The following is a 24,235-nucleotide window of genomic DNA, read 5'->3' as shown; positions in this document are numbered from 1 at the left end:
TCACATAACACTGGGGAAAGGAATTGCTTGCATTAGCATGTTGCCTATTCTTCAGAAGGTAAATTACAGCTTCGTGCCATCTTAGTCCAACTGGCACCTCCAAACTAACATTCCTGTATCTATTCCCTTACCTTGGTGAGTTCATTTAGCCTTAAGATATCAGTTTTATTTCCTCCACTAATAATTCTCTGCCTTTCTTCAGCCACATCATCATCTTCATCTGTGATGGGCTCCTTTGCAGGCTCGGTAGTCCTAGAGGAAGAAAAGAGGACGGAGGGGGCTGGTGCACAGTGTCCTTAGCGCTGTCCTTTCATCTTACCCTCTGCTCATTCACTGGCCTCGACCCCAGCCCAGCCTTCCATGCCTAACACTTGGCTCTCAAAAGCACTCTGCACAGGAAAGGTGTCGGGCATTAGGCAGAGAAGGCAAGCGCTCGAGACTAGAGTCTGCCCTGGTCTCCAGTCCTGGCCTCCCTGTGTGTGACTGTGGGGATGTTGCTGAACCTCGCCTCCTTCAACCATAAGACAGGGAGGGGTGGTAAGAGCGTCTACCTCATGGGATTGTGGTAAAGATGAACTTGGCACAGGGTCTGGCATAGAGTCAAGACTCAAAATGTGGTAGCTGCTATCATGATAGAACCCTTCATCTATGGTAAGCACTCAACAAATGATAGTTACTAGCAACCAAGCCTCCTACTTCTTTTAGTCCACCAGGTTATCTCCTGTCCCAAACTATAGTTTTCCATCAGCTGTAGGTTAAAACCCTAACTCCTCAGCTGAAATCCCAGAGACCTGCAGTCAGGCCCCACCTACCTTTCCCACTCATCCTCCAATTAATCTTTCTCCTTTTTTTTTTTTTCATTCAAAAAATTGTAGAGGGTTTTATTATTGCAGTTAATGGTGTTATTATTGGTAGAGTCCCTTGGACAGCACTCAGATCAAATCAGTTAATCCTAAAGGAAATCAACCCTGAATATTCATGGGAAGGACTGATCCTGAAGCTGAAGCTTCAATACTTTGGCCATCTAATGAGAAGAGCTGACTCACTGGAAAAGACCAGTGATGCTGGGAAAGACTGAGGGCAGGAGGAGAAGGGGGCAACAGAGAATGAGATGGTTGGATGGCATCACTGACTCAATGGACATGAGTTTGAGCAAGCTCTGGGAGATGGTGAAGGACAGGAAAGCCTGGCGTGCTACAGTCCATGGGGTCAACAAAGAGTCGGACGTGAATTAGTGACCGAACGACAACAACATTGGTAGAGAAATTACATTCCAAATGGTCTGGCCCACCCAGTTAGTGACTCAAGAAACAGAGAGTAGCAGAATTATATCCAATCTCCTTATTGTCCATTTGAGGAGATAGGTTCACAGAGGGGCAGGCGCTTCTGTCAGGTCAGGTCCTGCAGCTCAGAGCCCTGCCTCCTTGCACTGGATGGTTCCCTTGCAGCACAATTACTCTCCAGTAATTAATTCAGTACTACTCAAACCCTTTTGAATATGTACACTCAACATAATTTTGAAAAGCTTTAAGTAGATACCTAAATTTTCTCCCCACACGTTAAAAGGTTTTTTTTTTTTTGGCCATGTTGTGTGGCATGTGAGATCTTACCCATTTATCTCTTGGACTGACTCCTCCACCAACCCATCTACCCATAGCTCCCTCTACCCATCTACCCATAGCTCCCAGCCCAGGTTAGGCTTTCCCAGCTCCCAGCTCCTGCAGGCATTTCCAGTGGCTCAGTGTTCTTGTTCTCCTGCCCTGCAGAGCAGAATATCACCATCCTTAACAACACAGCCTCTTCTCTGAACACCCTGAATACCCTGATCTACATGCTCTCCTCCATCCGTCCCTGGTCCTATCCAGTTGATTACAAAGTTTTGTCTAACAAACTTCTTACTATTTACTCCATCAACTTCTTTTACTTCATCTCCTAACACCCTCGCTCCTTTCCAGGCTACCCCTGTCTCTTGCCTAGGTAACAAAGCAGCTTCCTGTCTGATCTCTCTGTTTCTAATGCTTGCAGATCATGTCATTTCCCTGATTAAAACACCCCAACAACTTTTTGCTGTCCTCAGGCTTATATTCTAAGTCCTCACCAAGGTGAGGGGGCATTTCATGACCTGACTCTGCCTTCTTCTCCAGACTCATCTCTCACCAGCCCCACCCCAACCCTCTCCTTTCACAGCCATCCTGAACTCCCCACATGTGGGCATACCCACTACCAAGAGCACCCGTTCTTCCCTCCTCTAATTTCTCTCCTTTCCTGGTTGTTTCTCAGGATGGGCACTGTTGTCTTCTTGAAGCCAGAGATTTGGAACACTTCTCTGGTCCTCTTTCTGCTCTAATACAGAAGGACACACTTGATGTGTTGACACCAGAGTTTGAAGCTAATGCGTCTGTTTTAGTAAATAACTCTTGCTTCTCTCCCACCTAAGGCCTCTTAAAGAGGTGCCTCCCCTCAAAAAAAAAAGAGGTGGCCAAAGCTGCAGAGCGGGGCCTGCAAGGACTGAGGGTCCCATGGACAAATCCTCATGCTAGAATCACTTTCTGGTCATGTTTTTTTATTCTAAGTGTGTTGACATTCATTATCTTATTCCACCTCTTTCCAATAACTCAATTCCCTGAGGATTAAAAGCTAAAGATAAGTCCTCTGAATCTTTATTTATATGTGACCACATTTGGCCTGAGAGGGTAAGAGGGTAAGGGACAAACACTGTCTAGGAAAGCTTGTTCTGAGTGCCCAGTGACTTGCAGTTCAGGGCTCTGAGCCGAGGCCAGTAAATATCAACTTGGGTTGCAGAGGGGGCTGCCTTCTGGAAACCTGAGCACCCACTTCAGAATGAGGCAGGGCCTTGAGCAAGAGAATGGGAAGAAAGGCATGGCTGGGCTGGGTCTGGGTTGGCAGACAACCCTCTTGCTCCCCAACCAGGGGGGCATGACCACTGCTCCACCCCCGCCACACTGCACCTGGCCGCCTTCACCTCAAATATCACCCACCGCGTTACTCTCTTCCCCCCTCTGCCCTGTCCCGACTCTCAAATCTCTAATTAGCAAAGGGGTCTGATTTGTCTATTTCCTCATGAATGCATGTATTGATTTCCTAGTACTTTGGATATCAATTAATCATTATCATTTGTGATGCTCTGATCCAATTTAATATGATTATGTTTATTAAATGAATGGGATTAAATACTAGTGATTGAAATTAATTGCACTGTATTCTAAACACTTTAAAATTTTCACAAATTCTAATGTGACTGTTTTAATGTGTCTCTCCTTGCATTATTCAGAACAAGCCAGGCTTTGAGAGCATAACAGTCTTTATGGAGTGGGGCTCATGAGGAAAGAGACCACCACATGGATGTGAAATCAAGTCCCCTGACTGACAGATGTGAGGAGCTGGGCTTGGTGCCCTCGGGGTGGTGGCGGAGCATACCATCGGCTGAAGAAGAACTGGTATTGGATGAGGAGCGTCAAGAGGAAGTACACCACACCTTCTACTGCCATGGCAGCCAGGTTCTTCCCAATCAGGTCCCACTGGAATGGATTTGAAGAGTGCTCCTCACCTGGGGATGCAGACCACCAGAAAACGACAGGTAAGTCCTGCTGCCCAGCCGTCCCGCTGCCCCAGCCGTCCCAAGACCTAGTTACAACACGAGGCTCAGCTAGACCACGCCTTATGCGAGGGATTAAGTCTGTGACAAACCCGAGTCTCTGTGTTGTGTTTAGTTTCTCAGTTGTATCTGACTCTTTTTGACCCCATGGACTGCATGCAGCCCGCCAGGCTCCTCTATCCATGGAGATTCTCCAGGCAAGAATACTGGAGTGGTTGTCATGACCTTTTCCAGGGGATCTTCCCAACTCAGGGATTGAACCAAGTCTCCTGCAATGCAGGTGGATTCTTTACCATCTGAGCCATCACCCGAGTCTCATATTGGCTCAAGTCAGAGTAGGAACTGTCCCTGATCCCTCCTATGCTCCTCAACCATGGACACAGAAGCACCCTGATTCCTTCTAGTATCAGGAAAAAAATCCCAGACCAACCAGGTGCCTCCAGCCCCAGTCCGGGCTGCAGGTTGGTCATAGAAACTCCCAATGGAGCCCTCCCAGTCTTGGAGGATCCAGGGCTACATGACTGCTACCCACCAAACCGGGCATAGACGTCTGTCACTGCCTGGCTCAGTGCCAGGTCAATGAGACCCCGGCCCAGGCAGAAGTGGGGGAAGATAATGAGCAGCTTCCTCAGCATGGCATTGATCCTGAGCAGCGTCTGAAATTTAGAAAAGCAGGACAGTCAGTGATGGGGCCAAGCCTGTCCGCCCCCTCCTGAGTGGAGTAGGGCCAGGGGATGGTGTGCAGCCAGAGGGTCCTGGCTGCTGGAGGGATCTGTCAAGCAGATAGGAGGCTTGGGAATACTCACAGGAGGTGTCCCTAGCCAGCAGCCTGCTTGGGGAGCTTTCACTGCAGACTCACTTTGAAATTACACAGGAAGCCTCCCAGGCTTTTGTTACCAGGAGATGCAGCAGCTGCTGGGCCTGTGGCCTGAACTCTCCTTCCTTTGGTACAGCTGCGGGCTGCGTTGGGGCTCAGGCTTTGTCGCTGGCAGTGTCGTAGCCTAGCTTGTACCAAAGCGGAGAGGGCCCCTGAGCATCTTCTAGCTCTGCCTCTCAGCTCCCAAAGGACAGCAATGGCTGTCTGCAACTGTCACCAGCAGAAAAGATGGCCAGAGATCCTCCCTAGTGCCTGGGTTGTGCTGGGGGACTTATTTTTCAGGTGGTAGACTGTATTTGCTGTATGAGCCTCAAGTGTCAGTGTCAGGCAGAGGGACACAAGGGGCTGAGGCGGACCTGCTTTTCTGGCCCATCTCTGCCGTACAACCTCCTTCCTCTCTGGCCTCTGCACTTTTGCTTACATCACCTCATTGCCGTCTATCTACCCTCCCCACCGTTCCCCCCACACTCTTCCTGGAAGGCACTATGTTCTTATCTCTAGGCCCTTGCACTTGTAACTTCTATTAACCATTGCTATTAGTGAAAAGAATGCTCTTTCCCCTCCTGTTCTCTGGTAGATTCCTGGCCTTCTTTAGAAACCTAGCTCAAATACTCTCTTCTCGCCTAAACCTTTCCCGGTTCCCGTGGAAAAACATCGAACCCTCTCTTAGAGGACTTACCACATCACCACGATTAATTTTTTTTTCTACCTGCATATTTTCTGCACTAGTCACTGCTGCCCAAAGAGCAGGGACTGGGTCCAAATTATTTTGGTGTCCTTCCTAAGCACCTGACACCTGATTAGCTCATTGTAGGTACTTCACTGTTTATTAAGTGGGTTAATAAAATACTACTTATTCCAAGCCAGGTATGAATTGAATTCCTCTATCGAGGCCCTGCTGACCCCATAGTCCAGCTCTTTTGGCCTACTCTGGTCTGTGGTGTTTTATCAGTCTTGCTCCTTCGATGTTCTGTCACACACTGTCTCATGGAAGGTTATGAACCTCCACTTATATCGGTTCCTAATTCAGCATGCAGATCATTTCCTCACCGGAAGGGAGTTCCTGGGGCCACACTGGTTTATACTGGCACATTCATCACACAGTGCTCTCCTAGTGGATGTCTCTGTGACCTGAGGAGCCTCCTGTGGGATTCTGGGAATTTCTGCAGCATCCGTCTATTCCACAATTTAGGGGGAAGCAGCCAGCTTTTTTATGCAGGGGAGGGGTATGAACTCAGTAATTGTTGGCTAAATGAGTGCAGTCTGCAGGAGTGGGATGTTTTGAGTTGGTTTAAGCTCTTTATTTTGAAGTAACACACTCTATCAAGATGTGGTGAGCTGTGAGCCTGTGACAAAAGCAACTCCAAAGAGCAGCATATTCAGTCTTCCAGGATGCTCTGGTCATTAGTGGAGTCTGTGTTCTCATCCACCTCCTTTCTGGGGTCTGACTGTGATGTGGTACATTTTTTATCAGTCATGGGACAGCTGGGGTTTTGCTTCTTGCTTAGTGGCTACAGAAAGCCTGATGAAGTCAGGGAAAGAGTTGCTCTCCGGAAGCCATGGGACTGGGTGGTTAATGCAGGTTTGCCTTGGGTCCTCCCAGCAAGGCCTGGAAGCAGGCGTGGGGGAGGGGCCACAGGACAGGTGTGCAGATGTGCTGGCTGGTGCCCACCCTCTCAAATGCGAAGACCTTCTGAGAGAGAAGGGCAAGAGAGGTGCTGGGGACACAGGCACACGGGAGAGCCCACTGATCCTCGGGAGTGTTTCCAGGACGGCCAGGGCTGAGACACAGAGGACCGGGGGAGCAAGCGCAGAGCAAAGACAGCCCTGGGCACTGCCACTGTCTTAGTACTCCTTCTGCCAGTTCTTGCTGGGCAAGGAGCAGTCTGCGGGTGTGCATGTGACAACTGCACCGCACAGCTCATAAAGTGGGTCGTTCAGCACTACAGATTCCTAAGCCTAATCTCGGGATTAATTTTCATATTTTTCTGTTACAATATGTGTATGAAATTGGGAGAAAGATCACATATGTATTCGTTTATATGTCAGCATACTGAACACCCATGCACGTACTCCAGAATACATAGGAAATTCAAACAAAACGTTGCCTCTGGAGAATGGAACTAGGCAAGTGGGAAACAGGAGTAAGGAGGAGACTTATGTATGCCTTTCTGTTCTTTTTAAATTCTGAAATTACATGAATGAGTTACCTTGTGTATGTAAAATCTAAGACCCAAAGTCCCCAAGGATACTTTCTTGAAGAAGTAAGATCTAAAAGCTTAGAATTATGGAAGGTCCTTTATAAATTGCAGAAAGGGTCCAGAAAACCATGACATTCAGAGCATATGAATGAACAAGGAGCTTAAAGAAACAAAGAAAGGAAGGGAAGAGGGGAGGGATAAAGGAAGGGAGGAAGCAACATTCATTTACACACTAAGAATGCACAGACACGGAGTTTGCCCCTGGCTCTGCTTGACCATCACACACTCTCTAGTGTCCAAATAATCAAAAGAAGCAGCCAAGAAAGGCACGCTTACCCGGTTATTCTCAAATAATTCCAGGACGAAAGTGATGGCACTGCTGTTGATGCCAATGAACAGATTAGCACAAGATAAGGCCACATAGGCAGTGCTGGGGATATCGAACAGAAAGGATGCCGGATACATCATGGGAATGACTGCCCACCTGTGTGAAATGACACAAGTCAGTTGATGGAGTTCCAATTTCCACCCCACCTGCTGTGCCCCTAGATATAATTCATCCCCCTTTCACACGGGGTGGTATGTTTGAACTGATGAAGAGTCCAGGGGAACCAAAGAGATACTCCCTTCCTTGGTCTTTGCTCTTCATCTTTGAATGGAGACAATAATGCCTTTCCTGACCACCTCGTGGAGTTTTTGTGAGGAGCAATGAGATAGTAGCTGTGAATGTGCCTTGTAAATTATAAAGCCTTACACAATATATAGGAGCATTCTCTACCCTGCAACACTTTCCATTCTAGTCTGGATCAGCAAAGCTGGGCTGAGATTCCAACAGGCTAATACTCATAGTTCACTGGACCTGATATGTCATATTCACACTTGTTCCTGAATTCTCTAAGAGAGATGAATAGAGGCCATTGCTCTGGCAAGACACTGCTGGCTCCTGTAGGAAGGGCCAGGTATCCTGATCTCCATTTTGCAGATGGGGAAACTCAGGCCCCAGTGGGGTGAATTACTTGTCTACAGTTATATGTATGACTTCACTTTCACTTTTCCTTTCATACACTGGAGAAGGCAATGGCAACCCACTCCAGTGTTCTTGCCTGGAGAATCCCAGGGACGGGGGAGCCTGGTGGGCTGCTGTCTGTGGGGTCGCACAGAGTCGGACACGACTGAAGCAACTTAGCAGCAGCAGCAGCAGCAGTTATATGTATAGTAAGTGGTGGGCTTGGATATAAAGTTGTATGCTCTGTAATTCTATTGGATTTAATCCTTGTGTTATTTTCTGGTCCTGACCCAGGAATGACTTTTCAGCTGTAGTCTTCTATGTACAAATAACTTTTGGCTGGTACAGGAGACATTGAGATGGACAGATTGACCACAGATGAATGAGAGTCAGAGCTGAGTGAGGAACTGGGCAGTGATGGATTCTCAGACTTTGGTCAAGCCATAGTTTGAGTGGAGGAGGATTAAGATTCAAACCATATGGGTGTCTCCATTGTTCCTGAGTGCACTGGGCTGCAGGAACACCTCCATGCATGGAGTCAGAAACAGAAGCCAGCCAGATTCCTGATCAGCAGCCACAGACCCTGCCAGGAACTAGAAGCTGATCTTGACACTGGAAACCCAGGTTTTCTGTCAGAAGAGCAAGCTCCTCCCCTGGCTTCCCTTCTCATTAGCTAAGGGCCCACACAACTCACCCGTACAGCATGAGCAGCGCAACAAGAGCTGGAAGGTTCTCTGAAGAAGTGTAGGCTTTCTTCTGAAACCCGATGAAGATGCCCACCACCAGTGCAGCACTTACAGTGTAATTCATCTTGAAGAGAGAAGAGGGGAGCAAGGTCCTTAATCTCTGCACCTCTGTTTCTCATTCAGTAAGACATGGGCTGGGCCAGACTCCTCCAGTACTTACAGTTTGGGATTCTGACTCTATTTGTATAAGCAGTTCTTGGCTAGCAAACGTATGTAAAGGTGTCCTTCGTCCTCCTACCCTACTTCACCCCCACCTCCCTGCACAGGAATCTTCAGTTGTATCTTTTGAAACAATGAATTATAAAATTCCACCTGATTTCTCCTCTTTCTAATCAGTCTCAAAGTCCTGTTGATTCTACTTTCTAAGCATGTCTCCAGAATTCAGAAAAATTTATAGTATAATCCTTGGCCTCACATCACTTCCTCCCCTCTCTTCTTAACAGAATTTAGTCCATCAGGCTGGACAGGGAAAGGTGGGCAACCATGGTGAGGGTAGGGGAGGAGTCAAAATGGTCCCAAGCAGAATGAGAACCTAAGAAGGACATCCATGGAGGTGACTTGGTACGGGGTGCTGGAGCCCCAGGCGGGGTCAGGATGGTGTCTTACAGGGGCTGATCTGGTGTGTGATATCAGAGCCAGAGCAGAACAGAGATGGCCTGCGCAAGAAGGCGGGTGGCTGGAGGAGGGAGAGGAGGGTGTCCACACAGCGGGGAGGACGAAGGCAGAGATGGGGAACTTGCTACATACAGGTGTGTAGCTCAGGCAGGTAAATGAGTCAGGGGCAGCAGCAACCAGTTGTTCACTTTTGGAGAAGGGAGTTACAAATATGGAAAGACAGAAACCAGAGTGAACCTGTAGTGCTGGATTGGAACTGGTGGTGTTTTTTTAGTAAATGTTTTGTTCAGTTTTGTTGGATCCCCAGGTCCTTCAGTGGTAAAGAGTCCTCCTGCCAATGGCGGAGGCAGGTTCAGTTCCTGGATTGGGAAGATCCAGTGGAGAAGGAAATGGCATCCTACTCCAATATTCTTTCCAGGGAAATCCCATGAACAGAGGACTCTGGCAGGCTACAGTCCGTAGGGTTGCAAAAGAGTTGGACACAACTTAGTGACTAAATAGCAATAACAACAATTGTTCAGTTTAGTTCAGCATATAGATGAAGTACAGATGTAATGTGTGCATGTCTATGTAGATACATGTGCATCTCACCTAGCTGTCTCCACCGTGAAGGCCTGGGACCACTGATACCCCAGGGGCAGTGAATATATTCACCACCAAGGTCTTGGTTTTGAAGGACATCTTCCACTGGAAGGACCCAGAACTCCTTGGGGAGATGACTGACTCCAGGGTAGGACTGGGCAGAGAACTTGGATGAATTCAAGGAACATGTGGACACAAGTCCAAAGGGCATGGGAGCTGGGGTGGAGGAGTTCCCACTGGCCAAACGGGATAATCTGAGCACCAAAATCAGTAAGAATGGTATCAGATTGTAATCTGGATTAACACAGGAACCGTGACTCCATAAAAGCATAAATAAACATACAAATAAATGGAAAGTTTGATTTAAAAAACCAGGATATTTACATAACTTCAAAGTTGTTGTTCAGTCACTGAGTCATGTCCTGGGGAAGGACATTTTTAAATGTCTGTGCGTGGCTGACGTCCACGTTCCAGAAACAGACTTGAAGAAAGTGACCTCTCAGCTGCCCTACAGATCTTTTCTCCTTTGAGGTAAAGCAATCTCTTGAGTATTGTTACAGTTTTACTTTTGTGTTGGATGAAATTTAAAAGATTACTTTATTGTTGGGGAACTTACTCTGTTTCAATAGGACTCCATGAGGCTAGAAAACTTTAAAAATTGTGTTTTATTTTGATATTTGGCAACACTAATACAATTATGTAAAGTTTAAAAATAAAATAAAATTAGAAAAAAAAAAGAAAACAAACAAAAAAAAATTGTGTTTTCTTTAGTGGAAGTTTTAAGTTTCTAAATAACTCCTCTCATCTTATTGTGGAGGCCATCTAAAAATATCATTGATACCCCAATATTTTTCATTGAAAAATATTTAGTAACCTGGAAAATTGATATCAAATTAGAACTTACTTAATTCTTTCATTTAATGGTAACTTAGGTCTCAAACCCTGGAAAGACAAGGGAGATGTAGAAATAATTTTTAAATGTCTGTTGTTGTTGTTTAGTCACTCAGTCACGTCCAACTCTTTTGCGACCCCACGGACTTTAGCCCAGAAGACTCTTCTGTGTTTGTTTGTGTGTTTGTTTGTGTTTGTGTGTATGTGTGCTCAGTGGTGTCCAACTCTTTGTGAGACCATGGACTGTAGCCTGCTAGGCTTCTCTGTTCATAGGATTTCCTAGGCAAGAATACTGGAGTGGGTTGCCATTTCCTTTTCTAAGGGATCTTCCTGACCCAGAGATTGAACCCATGTCTCCTGCATTGGCAGGTGGATCTTTACCACTGAGCCACTAGGGAAGCCCTAGCTTCAAAGTACCTCTCTCCAAATCCTGATGAATTATAAGGGAAAAAGAGTAACTTTACAGTGAACAAGCTCAGCAGACACCATCTTAATCGAGTGACAAAAGTGATCACCAGTAATAGGACAAACTGAAATTAGAAGCTACCTGATAGCGTGTAGTGAGCAGGCTAGAGCATGCTTTCATGAAACTGCTGCTATGACCTGAATCCATCATGAGGAGACATTAGGCAAACCCCAACTAATGGACATTGTGCAAAACAACTGGTCTACGATCTTCAAAAGTGTCAAGTCATGAGTGTCAAGGAAAGAGGGAGGATCCAACCCAGGCTGACGGAGACTGAAGAGACAGGGCAACAAAATGCAATGTGTGTGTGTGTGTATGTATCTTATGAAGAAGTTACTCTCAAATGGCTCAGAAAAAAGTTTAAAACTATATTTTCAATGTTTTTATAAGTTTGTGGTTATTTCAAACTTTAAAAGAAAAGAAAAACAGATGATGTATGCCTGTGGTGGATTCATTTTGATATTTGGCAAAACTAATACAATTATGTAAAGTTTAAAAATAAAATAAAATTTAAAAAAAATAATAAAAATAAGAACTTACAACATCACATATGTGCTGAGTGAATGATATAAACAATGTGTTTGTTCATTTATTCAACAATGACCTCCAGGCCAATGTTATCTTTTTACCATTGGCCAACGAGGGTGCTTAGTCCCAACAATATAGCTCCTTGAAATGATTCCAGGCCATTCATAAAATTCTAGAGCATCAGGAAGCCTGCTGGCATCATAGTCACCATTTCCAAGCTCTTCATTAGACTGCCAAGTGTCTACTTTGCTAGAATCATCTCCCATTTAGACACTCGCTTTGTCTTTCTGTCCACAAATTTGTCCTTAGGCTCAGAGATCTCTGTCTATAGCCAGGCACGTGCGTGGGTCAGCCTCAACTCTAAATTCTATTCCTTGTCTTTAAAAAAAAAATAGGATGCAAACCCAGCACTTTAATAGCTTTTCAGTGCAGGAGAGCCTAGCTTCACTCATGTTTAAGCACAGGCCAACATGAGTGACTACAAGTGACGTTCTTGTTCAAAGGGAGGCTTATTGTCTCTGACCTCTTCCCCATGTGTTCATAAGTGCTTCCTCAGGTAGACAGAAGCTAGAGAAAAGATTAGTTGCTACCGGTGATTTCTGGTTTTACACTGTTAAATGATGGCTACTTAGTAAGTTGAGTAAGACAGAAGACAGCATGTCTTCATAAACCCTAAATCTGTCATCATTATTAAAAATCATAGTGGAAAAGGTTGTGTTGGTCTCCATCATGACATATTCTATCTTCACATGAAGTGGAAGACTAACATCTTCATGTTAGTCTCAGAATGTTGAGATAAAACAAAGTATCTTGGTCCTGAGATGCCTGGAATAGACTGGAATTGGTGTCAAGCAACTCCCACATTATAAGCAGACCTCTGCTGTCAAGTCATTTGGACCCTGTGGCCTGTAGTACAGCAGCCCATCCTGACCCTTTCTTCCCCCACCAATTCTGATTCTGAGGTAGTAGTCTGCTTCTGATTTGATACATAGCTTTTTCTTCATGTTCTCTGAAGTGGTAGCTCATCTAATATAATGAAGATCTGGTTGGGAAATCAAAATAAGGCCCCTGGATAGGATTTCCAGATTTAGCAAATAAAAATGTTGAACGTGCAATTAAACTTGAATTTTGGGTCAGAAACCGATAAATGTTTTTGGGTAAGAATGCAATATTTGAGGGGGAGTTAGGGTAAACTCCTACAAATAGCTGTGAAAAGAATAGAAGCAAAAAGCAAAGCAGAAAAGGAAAGATATAAGCATCTGAATGCAGAGTTCCAAAGAATAGAAAGAAGAGATAAGAAAGCCTTCCTCAGTGATCAGTGCAAGGAAATAGAGGAAAACAACAGAATGAGAAAGACTAGAGATCTCCTCAAGAAAATTAGAGATACCAAGGGAACATTTCATGCAAAGATGGGCTCTATAAAGGACAGAAATGGTATGGACCTAACAGAAGCAGAAGATATTAAGAACAGGTGGCAAGAATACACAGAAGAACTGTACAAAAAAGATCTTACAATCCAGATAATCACAATGGTGTGATCACTCACCTAGAGCCAGACATCCTGGAATGTGAAGTCAAGTGGGCCTTAGAAAGCATCACTACGAGCAAAGCTAGTGGAGGTGATGGAATTCCAGTTGAGCTATTTCAAATCCTGAAAGATGAAGCTGTGAAAGTGCTGCACTCAATATGCCAGCAAATTTGGAAAACTCAGCAGTGGCCACAGGACTGGAAAAGGTCAGTTTTCATTCCAATCCCAAAGAAAGGCAATGCCAAAGAATGCTCAAACTACTGCACAATTTCACTCATCTCACATGCTAGTAAAGTAATGCTCAAAATTCTCCAAGCCAGGCTTCAGCAATACGTGAACCCTGAACTTCCAGATGTTCAAGCTGGTTTTAGAAAAGGCAGAGGAACCAGAGATCAAATTGCCTACATCCGCTGGATGGTTGAAAAAGCAAGAGTTCCAGAAAAACATCTATTTCTGCTTTATTAACTATGCCAAAGCCTTTGACTGTGTGGATCACAATAAACTGTGGAAAATTCTGAAAGAGATGGGAATATCAGACCACCTGACCTGCCTCTTGAGAAACCTATATGCAGGTCAGGAAGCAACAGTTAGAACTGGACATGGAACAACAGACTGGTTCCAAATAGGAAAAGGAGTACATCAAGGCTGTATATTGTCACCCTGCTTATTTAACTTATATGCAGAGTACATCATGAGAAATGCTGGGCTGGAAGAAGCACAAGCTGGAATCAAGATTTCCAGGAGAAATATTAATAACCTCAGATATGAAAATGACACCACCCTTATGGCAGAAAGTGAAGAGGAACTAAAAAGCCTCTTGATGAAAGTGAAAGAGGAGAGTGAAAAAGTTGGCTTAAAGCTCAACATTCAGAAAACTAAGATCATGGCATCTGGTCCCATCACTTCATGGGAAATAGATGGGGAAACAGTGTCAGACTTTATGTTTTGGGCTCCAAAATCACTGCAGATGGTGATTGCAGCCGTGAAATTAAAAGATGCTTACTCCTTGGAAGGAAAGTTATGACCAACCTAGATAGCATATTCAAAAGCAGAGACATTACTTTGCCAACAAAGGTCCGTCTAGTCAAGGCTATGGTTGTTCCAGTGGTCATGTATGGATGTGAGAGTTGGACTGTGAAGAAAACTGAGTGCCGAAGAATTGATGCTTTTGAACTGTGGTGTTGGAGAAGACTCTTGAGAGTCCCTTGGACTGGAAAGAAATCCAACCAGTCCATTCTGAAGGAGATCAGTCGTGGGTGTTCATTGGAAGGACTGATGCTGAAGCTTAAACTCCAATACTTTGGTCACCTCATGCGAAGAGGTGACTCATTGGAAAAGACCCTGATGCTGGGAGGGACTGGGGGCAGGAGGAGAAGGGGACAACAGAGGATGAGATGGCTGGATGGCATCACCGACTTGATGGACACGGGTTTGGGTGAACTCCGGGAGTTGGTGATGGACAGGGAGGCCTGGTGTGCTGAGATTCATGGGGTCGCAAAGAGTCAGACAGGACTGAGCGACTGAACTGAACTGAACTAGGATAAACTATATTAAAAATTATTCATTGTTTTATCTGAAATTTAAATTTAACTGGATATCCTATGTTTATGGTGACTTGACCACAGGGGAGGTTCCATTTCACCCACTTTGAGGGTGTGGTGAGATTTAAGAGGAGCATGTAGAATGAAGGACCTCTTTATATTACCTCTTCAGCTTCAGATTATTCCCAGGAAGGCCAGCCTCAGGCCTGCCGAGCAGTGATTTTTTGGTGGGTCAGAACATGCAGAGCACCCCCCACCTCAGTTGCTGAGCTGCGCCCTGCATCTTTCCCCAGCTTGGGCCCTGGGCATGGCACCCTCTGGCAGCCCTGGCCACATAAGAGCCCCACCCTGCTGTGTTCCTTCAGTCAGAATAGACACAAACACCCTTGGGCCCAGGGTGGCGAGAGCGGTGCCGTGACCTGATACTTACGATGTCCCAGAGGAAGTTGGTCAGCCAGTAGGTGGTGGGGCTCACTCCGCTGACAAACTGGAGGTGCTTGGCCTTGTTCACCCTCTCCTGGATCAAATAAAGGACAAAGCTGGCAGGGACGAAGGACATGGCAAAAATCACGCAGATGGCCACTACAGCGTCCACCGAAGTGGTCAGTCTGCAGAAGGACGGGAGACATGGGGAGAGAGAGGCAGGTGAAGGAGGAGGCGTAGAAGCAGAAGGACAAGATCAGGCTCTGGAAAGTCCTCACCCCACCCAGGGAACAGCCTCCAGAATCCCCTTTCTTAACCTGAAGCTTGTCATCCCACGGGACTGTCTAAATCAAACTGGGTCAAGGTCAAGGTGAAGTGGAGATTTGTGTGTTTCCTGTTCTAGGTGATGTTGAACGTTAAGGTTATGTAATATATAACCATGTATGTAATATCATATGCAGTTCCCTGTTAATATGAAAGTCTAGACACATTTTCTTTGTATTACGTTTTCTAATTATTTGTTGATTGTGTATAGGAATGGATTTTTACCTCAAAAATATCATGCACTATAATGCTTTTATTAGTTCTAATAATTTGTCTATAGATACTCTTGAATTTTTAATGTAGACAAATACATGGTTTGTGAAAAGAAATACATTTTTAAAGGCAATAAGTTATTAAATCATGCATTTAAGAAACACATCAGAACACAGAGAAATGTTACATTATAATGTAAGTTTAAGTGAGAAGGGAACAGGATGGTTATGCAGGCACTTGGCAATATTTACTCTTTCCTGGATCAGATAGAAAGCATCTGCCTTACGGGGCAAGTATGGGCTGAAATCTAACCCAGCCTTCACATACGAGCCATGAACTCTAGTGTGGGCCATTGCCCACCTTGACAAAGGAACATGTGTTCATACTATGTTGCTTCAGTCATGTCCAACCCTTTGTGGCCCTGTGAACTGTAGCCCGCCAGGCTCCTCTGTCCATGAAATTCTCCAGGCAAGAATACTGGAGTAGGTTGCCACGCTGTCCTCCAGGGGATCTTCCTGACCCAGGGATTGAACCCATGTCTCTCTACATCTCCTGTATTGCAGGTGGGTTCTTTACCACTAGCACCACCCGAAGCACCCTTCACTAATTCCCACAAAAGCACTATATGTGCTGGTCGATGCCCCTGTTAAAATGACAGACAGCTTGATCCACACATATAGTAAGGTTAGAACAAATGATCAGAAGGAAACGCCAAAAAATGGTTATAGGAAATACCCTAAATTGTTGGGTTATAGAAACTTAGTTCTTAAAACTCTCTTCTATAAACGTTATTTAATGAACATATACTATTTTATATACTATTCTTATAATCACAAGGCTCCTATCTCATATTTCATATTCAAAAGTCTTGGCAGAAAGTACAGAAACTGAGGTTAAGTGGGAATGGACATAGACTACTTTTCCTCAGTCTAGGGCCTCAGTGGGTGTCCCAAGGAAGGTCCCTACGGCTTCAGATCCAAGTTTAGCCATGACCTTGGGCATGGTCAGTGCACTTGGAGTATACAGGGCCCCCTTACTGCCTTCCAGAAGGAGTCTGTACTAACAAAAGCACTCTAACCAAATATAGACCTTTGATAAGGCAAACATGCTACAAATTGCAAAAGAGCAATGTTTTTACTGCTTGAAGCTGAGCCTATGCTTTAGGAAGGTAAGGATATGTTGACAGTTCCAAAGCCTGACTATCTGGGGGAAATTACCGGAATCTAAGATAATCACTGCTGGGGCAATGAAAGATTTACTGAACTTCCCAGTCACTGGCAGTCATTTTGGATAATGGAAAGGAGACGCTTTGTGTAAGTTCCAGGAGCAATGTGTTACCAAAAGCAAAAAGGGAATGGAACCAAACATATGCTTACTTTCCAAATAAGTAAGGAGAAAGAATGGCCAAGCAGTTTGGCACAAGGAATCTTATGTTTCTGTGCACCCGATTAAATAAGCTTGCCATCCAGTCTGGCAGTGCCTGCTAGTGAGAATCCTCTTGCGGTGTTCAGAGTGGAGAAGGTGACAAGAACTCTGTGAGGCGGGGGGCACGGTGGCTTACACTGTGATCTCAGAGAGCTGCTCCTTGGTCAGGTTCAAGGGCTGGCTTATCACGGTGATGCCATACTCCTCGGGGCTCTTGTCCTTGTGCAGGCTAGCCCGTAAGATGGCGTTGTGGGCCACGTTGAGGAAGCTGACCAGAGCATGCCAACCTTTGTTGTTAAACCACACCTAGAGGACAGGAAGGTGGCTTCGTTAGGCTCTACTCCACAGGACACTCTGCATGAACAGCAGCTATTTAAAGAAAAAATGAGCTGCAGGAAAAAGAATGGGAGCAGGAGGAAGGTTTTGGCAGCTGGGAGACATTTCATGCCTGATTCCAACAGGAGTGGGGGTGGAATTTAATTAAGCTGGGAAAATAAAACAGCCACCAGCTCATGTGAGTTTTTAGCTCTAGGGCAGATCAGGCAGGGCCAATACCTTAATATTGTCTTCAGTTTCTAGTTGTTTAAGGAAAGCAGGCATTTCTTTAGCAGCCTCTCTGGTCATAGGGCCCTAGAAAGCCATAAAAAACAAACAAGAGGGTTTTTCCCACTCCCCCTCACCACCTCTTCTTAGCACTCACGATCATTTCTATAAGTGGCCAGTTGAAAGTCCCACCAAATCTCCAGTCTGTTTACATACCCCGCTCACATTCATTAACTGGCCAAGGTCACTTAAAAATCCAACAAGTGCTTCTCCAGTGAAGGGGGGAGCTGGGAGCTTTCCTCCGACAGAAATTCCTCCATACCTGACAAGGGAACAAGAAGTCCTCAGTTCTATGTCATGAACCATGTGACCATGTGTGTGTACCTCATGGCTGCCATAGCTCTCAGTTTCTGTAGGAAAAGGTGCATTTTTGCAGGAATAGTCTGCACTAGTGGGAAACATGGCTTCACTTTACAAACCAACTTTTCACAGCTTCTTCCTTATCTCCAGGATGCAGTCCTGACTCCTTCTGAGCTTGGTGCCTGCCAAGCTCTCCAACTTCACCCTCCTTATGCCCGACCTCCAGTGGCCCATTCCAGCTATCCAGTCATGCCACAAGCTCAGCATGGTCTCTTTGCCTTTGCAGGGCTGCTAGTTTCTCTGGGTGCCTTTCCAACTCATCTGTCCTGTGTTATCTTCTCTTTGAGGTCTTCCCTGACTTTCCCCCCGTGCCGCTTCTATACTTTGCAGGTACTTCTAGTGTGCTGGACTCACCTGCCCAGTCTGCCATCCTCTCTTGGTGCCTCTCACCCATCCCTGCCGCAGGGAATCCCTCACCACTCCCTGCGTTGACTCCTATCTGGTCTTCAACTGCGATCCTAGCCTCGGGTCTCTCCCTGTCTAACACCCCCTCCACACTGGTGCCCTAACACTGGCCTGGGCGTGTCACTCTCTGGCTTAAAACTCTTCAATGGCAGCATAAAAGCCAAACTTCTCAACAAACACAACATATTGAGTAGGGGAGGCAGAGGAGGAGAACTTTATTTCTCAGAGACTCAACTTGTCCTCCCCACCTCCCTACCTTTCTGCTTCAGTTGAGGCCCCTCACTACCTTTTAGGGAATGATTCTGAAAGCTGAATTTTACTTTCATGGCCTGGATCCTGCCCAGGAAATCAAGTCAACATCAGCTCCACATTCATTCTAGAGGCCCTGTTCCTGAGGGACCCTAGGGAGGCCAGCTCACTCGTAGACTGTCTCTGGAGGATTCTCAAACCTCAGGAACCTCATGAACCTCCTAGATACCCAGGGACAGGGTGAGTCAGGGGCTGGGCCAGACTCCCGGAGCCTTAAATGGAATGGGCCAAGGAATGCCAGGGTGTAGGGAACTCGTGCTCTCGTTATAAACTGTTATTTGCTTGGAGGTTTTAGAACCTCCCTGGAGGGAGAGTGCTCTGGAACTCCTCTTCAGGAAGTATCCCCTCTTATTTATGTCCTCCAAGGAGATTCACTGCTGAGCATGTTCTGGGCATAGGGTGTCTGTAGCCACACGTCCCTTAAGACATGTCTTACGAATTCCTGGGCACGTACAGAACAGCTCATTCACATGACTGAGGTGTGACTTTTTTAATGTACAATAATTTAAAATAGATCACTCTGAGATTTTAATTTCTTACAAAAATAGTTTCTTACCTCTGTTCATTGACCCAGAATTTGCTCTTCAAACTGAAAGCCAAAACAAATCATACAGTGAATACAACAAATATACAGAAGTGTTGACTTTCTTTCCCAAATGCCCACTGGGGTGTCCCAGTCTTCAAGGGGCATTTTTGTATTTCCTGATAGCCCCTCATAGGCCAAGGGCTGAGCCTGAAAAAAATCTGTGGAGAAAAGACTGATATTTTCTAACACTTGCCCTCCAGTCACATCCTGACTGCTAGGCCTTCTGGCTGGCCCTGTTGTAAGGTCATCTATCAGATGATCTGGACCCAGGAAATATGACAATGACCATGCCAGCATGCAATGAAGGCTGCAGCCCTCCCCTCTTGCATCCGGCAAGAACAAGACTCTCATAATCACCTGCACGCTCAGAGGAAGTTCTGAATTACTCCTAGTGCAGAGTTAAGGGACTGACTTCCAGCCAACAACGGACAAAATTACAAGATAGGAAACACACAGAACCAGCTCTAGTCCTCATAGTTCAGTCCTCACAAACTATCTTCACCACAAAGCACAAAATCCAAAATTCCACATTGCAAATGTGCTGCTGAGAACAAAGGGTGGGATGCGGTCATTGTTTACTGCATTATTGAATAAATTCTATGCACTCTGCTTGTATTTTCGTGCTCGAATGGTGTTCCTCATTTGCTAACTGCTGGCTTGGCACTCCTTTCTCAGCAGCTGCTTTCACCATCTGCAGTGTGTTGTAGTTAACTTGAGTCCATTAATCCTTTGCTTAGGGACTGGGAGGGGAAGCAACTGAAAATATGCCTGAAGTTAGACAGTATGTTTTATTTTAAAATTCCAGAGAACATGGGGCTTAGACCAGGGTCCCCTATAACCCTTTCTCCATAGCATGCTCTTGTCTCACTGTTTGCTGTGATGGGGCTGCTGAAGTTGGTCCATCCTGGATGGAGCTCAATGAGAACAGCTGCAGAGCTGAGAGGAGTGCCTGGCATTGGAAAGGGCAGTGATACCGGGGCTAATTCACAGTTAGAGTACGACAGGTACAGTTAACCTGGACAACCTGTGGGCTCACACGGACTCTCTCCCACTGCCTCGCTCCTATCTTGGTCTCATTGTTTCTTTTCTCCTTGTTGCTTCTTACTTTTCCTTTTTTACTTCTCTCTTTGTCTTCTCCCTGTCCCCCTTACTCTCCTTCCTCCCTCCAAACTTCACCTCTCTTTTTGAACTACTTAAAATATGAGACTGTGTTTTGGAAAAATTCTATACTTTCTTATTTTACTTGTAGTAGTGCATGGGTTAAACTTTGCTTGGCCTAAACAAAACCAAAAACAGATCAAAATTAATCATAAGTTGCATTTGACTGGTATATGCCCCAGTTGTCTTTTCTATCAGTTGAGACTTTCAAATTAGGAAAAAGAAAAAATTCCACTGCCCTGATTGTTGAAAAGTCATGAGAGGAAATTATCTTCTGATCTTAGTTAATATTTTCCCAAGGGACCCAGGATGAAAAGTATAAAAAAGTATCTTACCTGCTTCGGATAAGAGCAGGATATGTTTTTACCAGGAAGTCGGAGACATTCCTGTCTGTAAGGTCCTGCAGAATTTCAGTGCTGCGTTGTATTCTCTGAAGCAAGGACATATCTGCATTAATTACTTCTGAATTTGAGGTGAAACTACTTGTTCTTTTCCAAAAATTATTTGTAGACTCAACTACTGGGAAGACAGTAAAGGATTGGTGTCTCCCTAGTTCCCACAGCAATGATGCGAAAGTCACTTTCGAGCCCTTTTTTTTCTTTATTCCATTGATGACCCAGGATAGTTCTCACTTCAGAATCAATCTCCAATCCAACTGCATGTCTCCAGCTCTACCATATCACCCTAGACCAAGTCTCCACCCAGGCATCACCTGGGCCTCTACAGACACTTCCAAACTGGTCTCTGCTTCCACCCTGGCCCTCCACAATCCATTCTCCATTCAGGAGCCAGACTGAGCTTAAAAAAAAAAAATCAATCAGAATATACCATTTGCCTTGCTTACCACACTCCAATAAGCCATAGGATCAGATCCAAATTTGTTACCAAGGCTGAGTTCACCTGTAGGTACCCCCTCGCTCCCTGACCTCCCCACTTCTGTTTCTCAGATGCACACCTCTCATTCCCTCCCTCTCCCCGGACAACCTCTCATGGCTAACTTGTCATCATTCAAATCTCAGCCCAAAGTTTATTCCTCAGAGAAGTATTTTCTGTATCCTGTCACACATGGTAGTATTGTCTTCACAACTTCATGTCTATCTGAAATTTTCCTTTCAATCTGTTTACTTGTCTTTGTCTGTAGGATAGGACACAAATTCTGTGAGAGCCAGGACTTTTTCTGACTTGTTAGCTGTTGTGTCCCCAGCAACCAGAATAGTATCTGGCATAGAGTTGACACAATAAACTGTGATGTGAATGAAAGAAATCAAACAGTGCCTTACAATTTACATCATTTTGAAAATCCATCTAGAACTCGAGGTAATCAAAAGATTTTAGAGAATTCAAAAGTGCGTGAGTTTGAATGAAAGAAATCAAACAGTGCCTTACAATTTACATCACTTTGAAAATTCATATAGAACTCGAGGTAATCAAAAGATTTTAGAGAATTCAAAAGTGTGTGAGTTTGACCACCAGGTGGCACTTTAAATATAAGAATACATAGCATTTAGTTTCTGGTCAGTCATGAACCTGGGTGTCAAGAGCGCCACCCAGAGGCAGACGTGTACAGTAAGTCGCCTCAGTCATGTCTGACTCTTTGTGACCCTATGGACTGTAGTCTGCCAGGCTGCTCTGTCCATAAGGATTCTCCAGGCAGGAATACTGGAGTGGGTTGCTGTGCCCTCCTCCAGGGGATCTTTCTGACCCAGGGATTGAACTCACGTGTCTTATGTCTCCTGCATTGGCAGGCAGGTTCCTTACCAGCTGAGCCATCTGGGACCCCTAAGAAAGTGTAGTTATCTTCAATTTATAAGTGAGGAAATTATCTCCAATTTATTAGAGAGGCTAAGTAACCCATCCATGGCTCTCTGATGCCAATGATGGTGCTCATTCCACTGCCTCTTGGGGATTTCTTCATTCATTCATTGGCAAATCATGAGAGATGACCATAGAGGACCCAGCTCTGTCCTAGTCAGCTTGGAGGCCTCTTATAAACCTTAGGCAAACTAAGACTTCTCTGGCCCAGCTCACTGTCTCTGAAACCCCATGGAGAAGCTCATTGTGATACATTATGGCGTTTAGAATTCCATGAGGATGCTGCTCAGAGCCAAGATTGCTGATATCCTTGAAAAACATAGATTGCTAACTCTGTGTGGTGTGCATGTGTGTGTATGTGTATGTATGACAATTACACAGCACATGGCAAACTTCTTAATTAAGATTGTTAATAAGTGTGCACTTGAATGGACACTACAACATTGTTTATAAGAGAAAAATGGAAAACCCACATGTTCAGCAATGAGTGAAAGTTGCTCATTCATGTCCAACTCTTTGCGACTCCATGGACTATGCAGTCCATGGAATTCTCCAGGTCAGAATACTTCCTGACCCAGGAATTGAACTAGGGTCTCCTGCATTGCAGGCAGATTCTTTACCAACTGAGCTATCAGGAAAGCGCCTATCAGCAGTGTGAGATGCTTGCTTGCTTGCTCAGTCACTTCAGTCATGTCTGACTCTTTGCGACCCCATGGACCTCGGCCCACCAGGCTCCCCTGTCCATGGGATTCTCCAGGCAAGAATACTGGAGTGGGTTTCCATTTCCTTCTCCAGTGATAAAGTATGAAGTGAGCAAAGTGAGTGAGTGAAGTCGCTCAGTTGTGTCCGACTCTTTGCGACCCCATGGACTGTAGCCTACCAGGCTCCTCCATCCATGGGATTTTCCAGGCAAGAGTACTGGAGTGGGTTGCCATTGCCTTCTCCAATGAGAGATGAAATAAATTAAAGTAAATCCAAAGGATACGTAGGATAGTGTGCAGGCATACTATGATGAGGTAGGTGTATATTTACTGATGTGGACATATGTTCACGATATGTTATCGATAGCAGGTTTCAGGACAACATTTTGAATATAATCCTATTTGAACAAATAAAAACTAAATGTTATTGGTGGTTATTGCCAAGTGATAGGGTGAAATATTTTTGTTCTGACTTCTCTGTATTTTCTAATTTTTCTATAGTAAGCATGCATGATGTATTATTTTCTCAATACTTAAAGATATTTTCTTACTAGATTGAACGGGAGTGTTTAATGGAAATGAAACTCTTGGTCAGTGACTTTCTTCAGTTGGTGAGGACCCAGAGCCTCACTTAGTCCTTCACTTAGCTGTTAGTTTGAAATGTTAGTTGTCTAGAAACTCAGGAGGTGCAATGGCTGCTGTTGCAGGCAGGCTCAGGGCCCTGGTGGCCCCGGAGGTGGAGGTACCTGCGGGGGTGGGAGGCCCCCTGCGCCCTCAGGGCACTCAGGGAGCATGGTGAGCTTCTCTCTGGTGCTGCACCTGCAGGAAGGTGAAGGTTGGTCCGCTGTCCATTTCTGCTGTTGGAGCAAGTGGGTGACGTCCGGGGACACAGATGGAGTCTTCCAGGGGCTTGAATTTCCACAGGGGAACTCCCTCATGGAAGACAAGAGCATATTCCACAATCAGATCCAAAGTTTATAAAAACTCCTAAAAATGAGAAATAGCACCCAGCCCTTTCCTTCTTAACCATTTTTGCCCTTTCCTCAAACCCATGCATTTTCTTCTACTCTTAAAGGTTTCTGCTCAAGAAAAATCAAGACTAGAATTTTGTTGATTGACTAGGGGGTGTGGGTCTGGGCAAATTTTATCTGCTAGCAGCTCTGATAAGGGAACAAATACAAGAATTTGAAATTAGTCTATTTTGGTCCTCACAAATAACTCTGAAAAAGACTAGATGAAAAAAGCATTTAAAATTATACTGAACATTTTAAATTCTTGGTGTATTTCAACCACCAATGAATAAAAGCATGACTTTTCCT

General features: G+C 45.1%; 1 protein-coding gene across 3 annotated transcripts in view; it reads right to left on the bottom strand.

The window, feature by feature from the left end:
- Positions 1–24,235, bottom strand: part of ABCA4 (ATP binding cassette subfamily A member 4) — a 144,102-nt gene that overhangs the window by 12,783 nt on the left and 107,084 nt on the right. For all 3 annotated transcript variants that reach the window (XM_005894702.2, XM_014477908.2, XM_070367652.1), the window contains 12 exons: positions 23,663–23,849; positions 20,739–20,833; positions 19,216–19,248; positions 17,742–17,847; positions 17,538–17,612; positions 17,119–17,288; positions 15,028–15,205; positions 8,395–8,510; positions 7,031–7,178; positions 4,149–4,272; positions 3,439–3,568; positions 132–252 (listed from right to left, as the gene is read on the bottom strand). In XM_005894702.2, the coding sequence (XP_005894764.2) occupies positions 132–252; positions 3,439–3,568; positions 4,149–4,272; positions 7,031–7,178; positions 8,395–8,510; positions 15,028–15,205; positions 17,119–17,288; positions 17,538–17,612; positions 17,742–17,847; positions 19,216–19,248; positions 20,739–20,833; positions 23,663–23,849 (1,483 nt within the window). The remainder of the gene's footprint in view (positions 1–131; positions 253–3,438; positions 3,569–4,148; positions 4,273–7,030; positions 7,179–8,394; positions 8,511–15,027; positions 15,206–17,118; positions 17,289–17,537; positions 17,613–17,741; positions 17,848–19,215; positions 19,249–20,738; positions 20,834–23,662; positions 23,850–24,235) is intronic.

Source organism: Bos mutus, chromosome 3, assembly GCF_027580195.1.
Source record: "Bos mutus isolate GX-2022 chromosome 3, NWIPB_WYAK_1.1, whole genome shotgun sequence".
Classification (NCBI taxonomy): domain Eukaryota; kingdom Metazoa; phylum Chordata; class Mammalia; order Artiodactyla; family Bovidae; genus Bos; species Bos mutus.
This window is presented reverse-complemented; position numbering and strand designations above follow the sequence as displayed.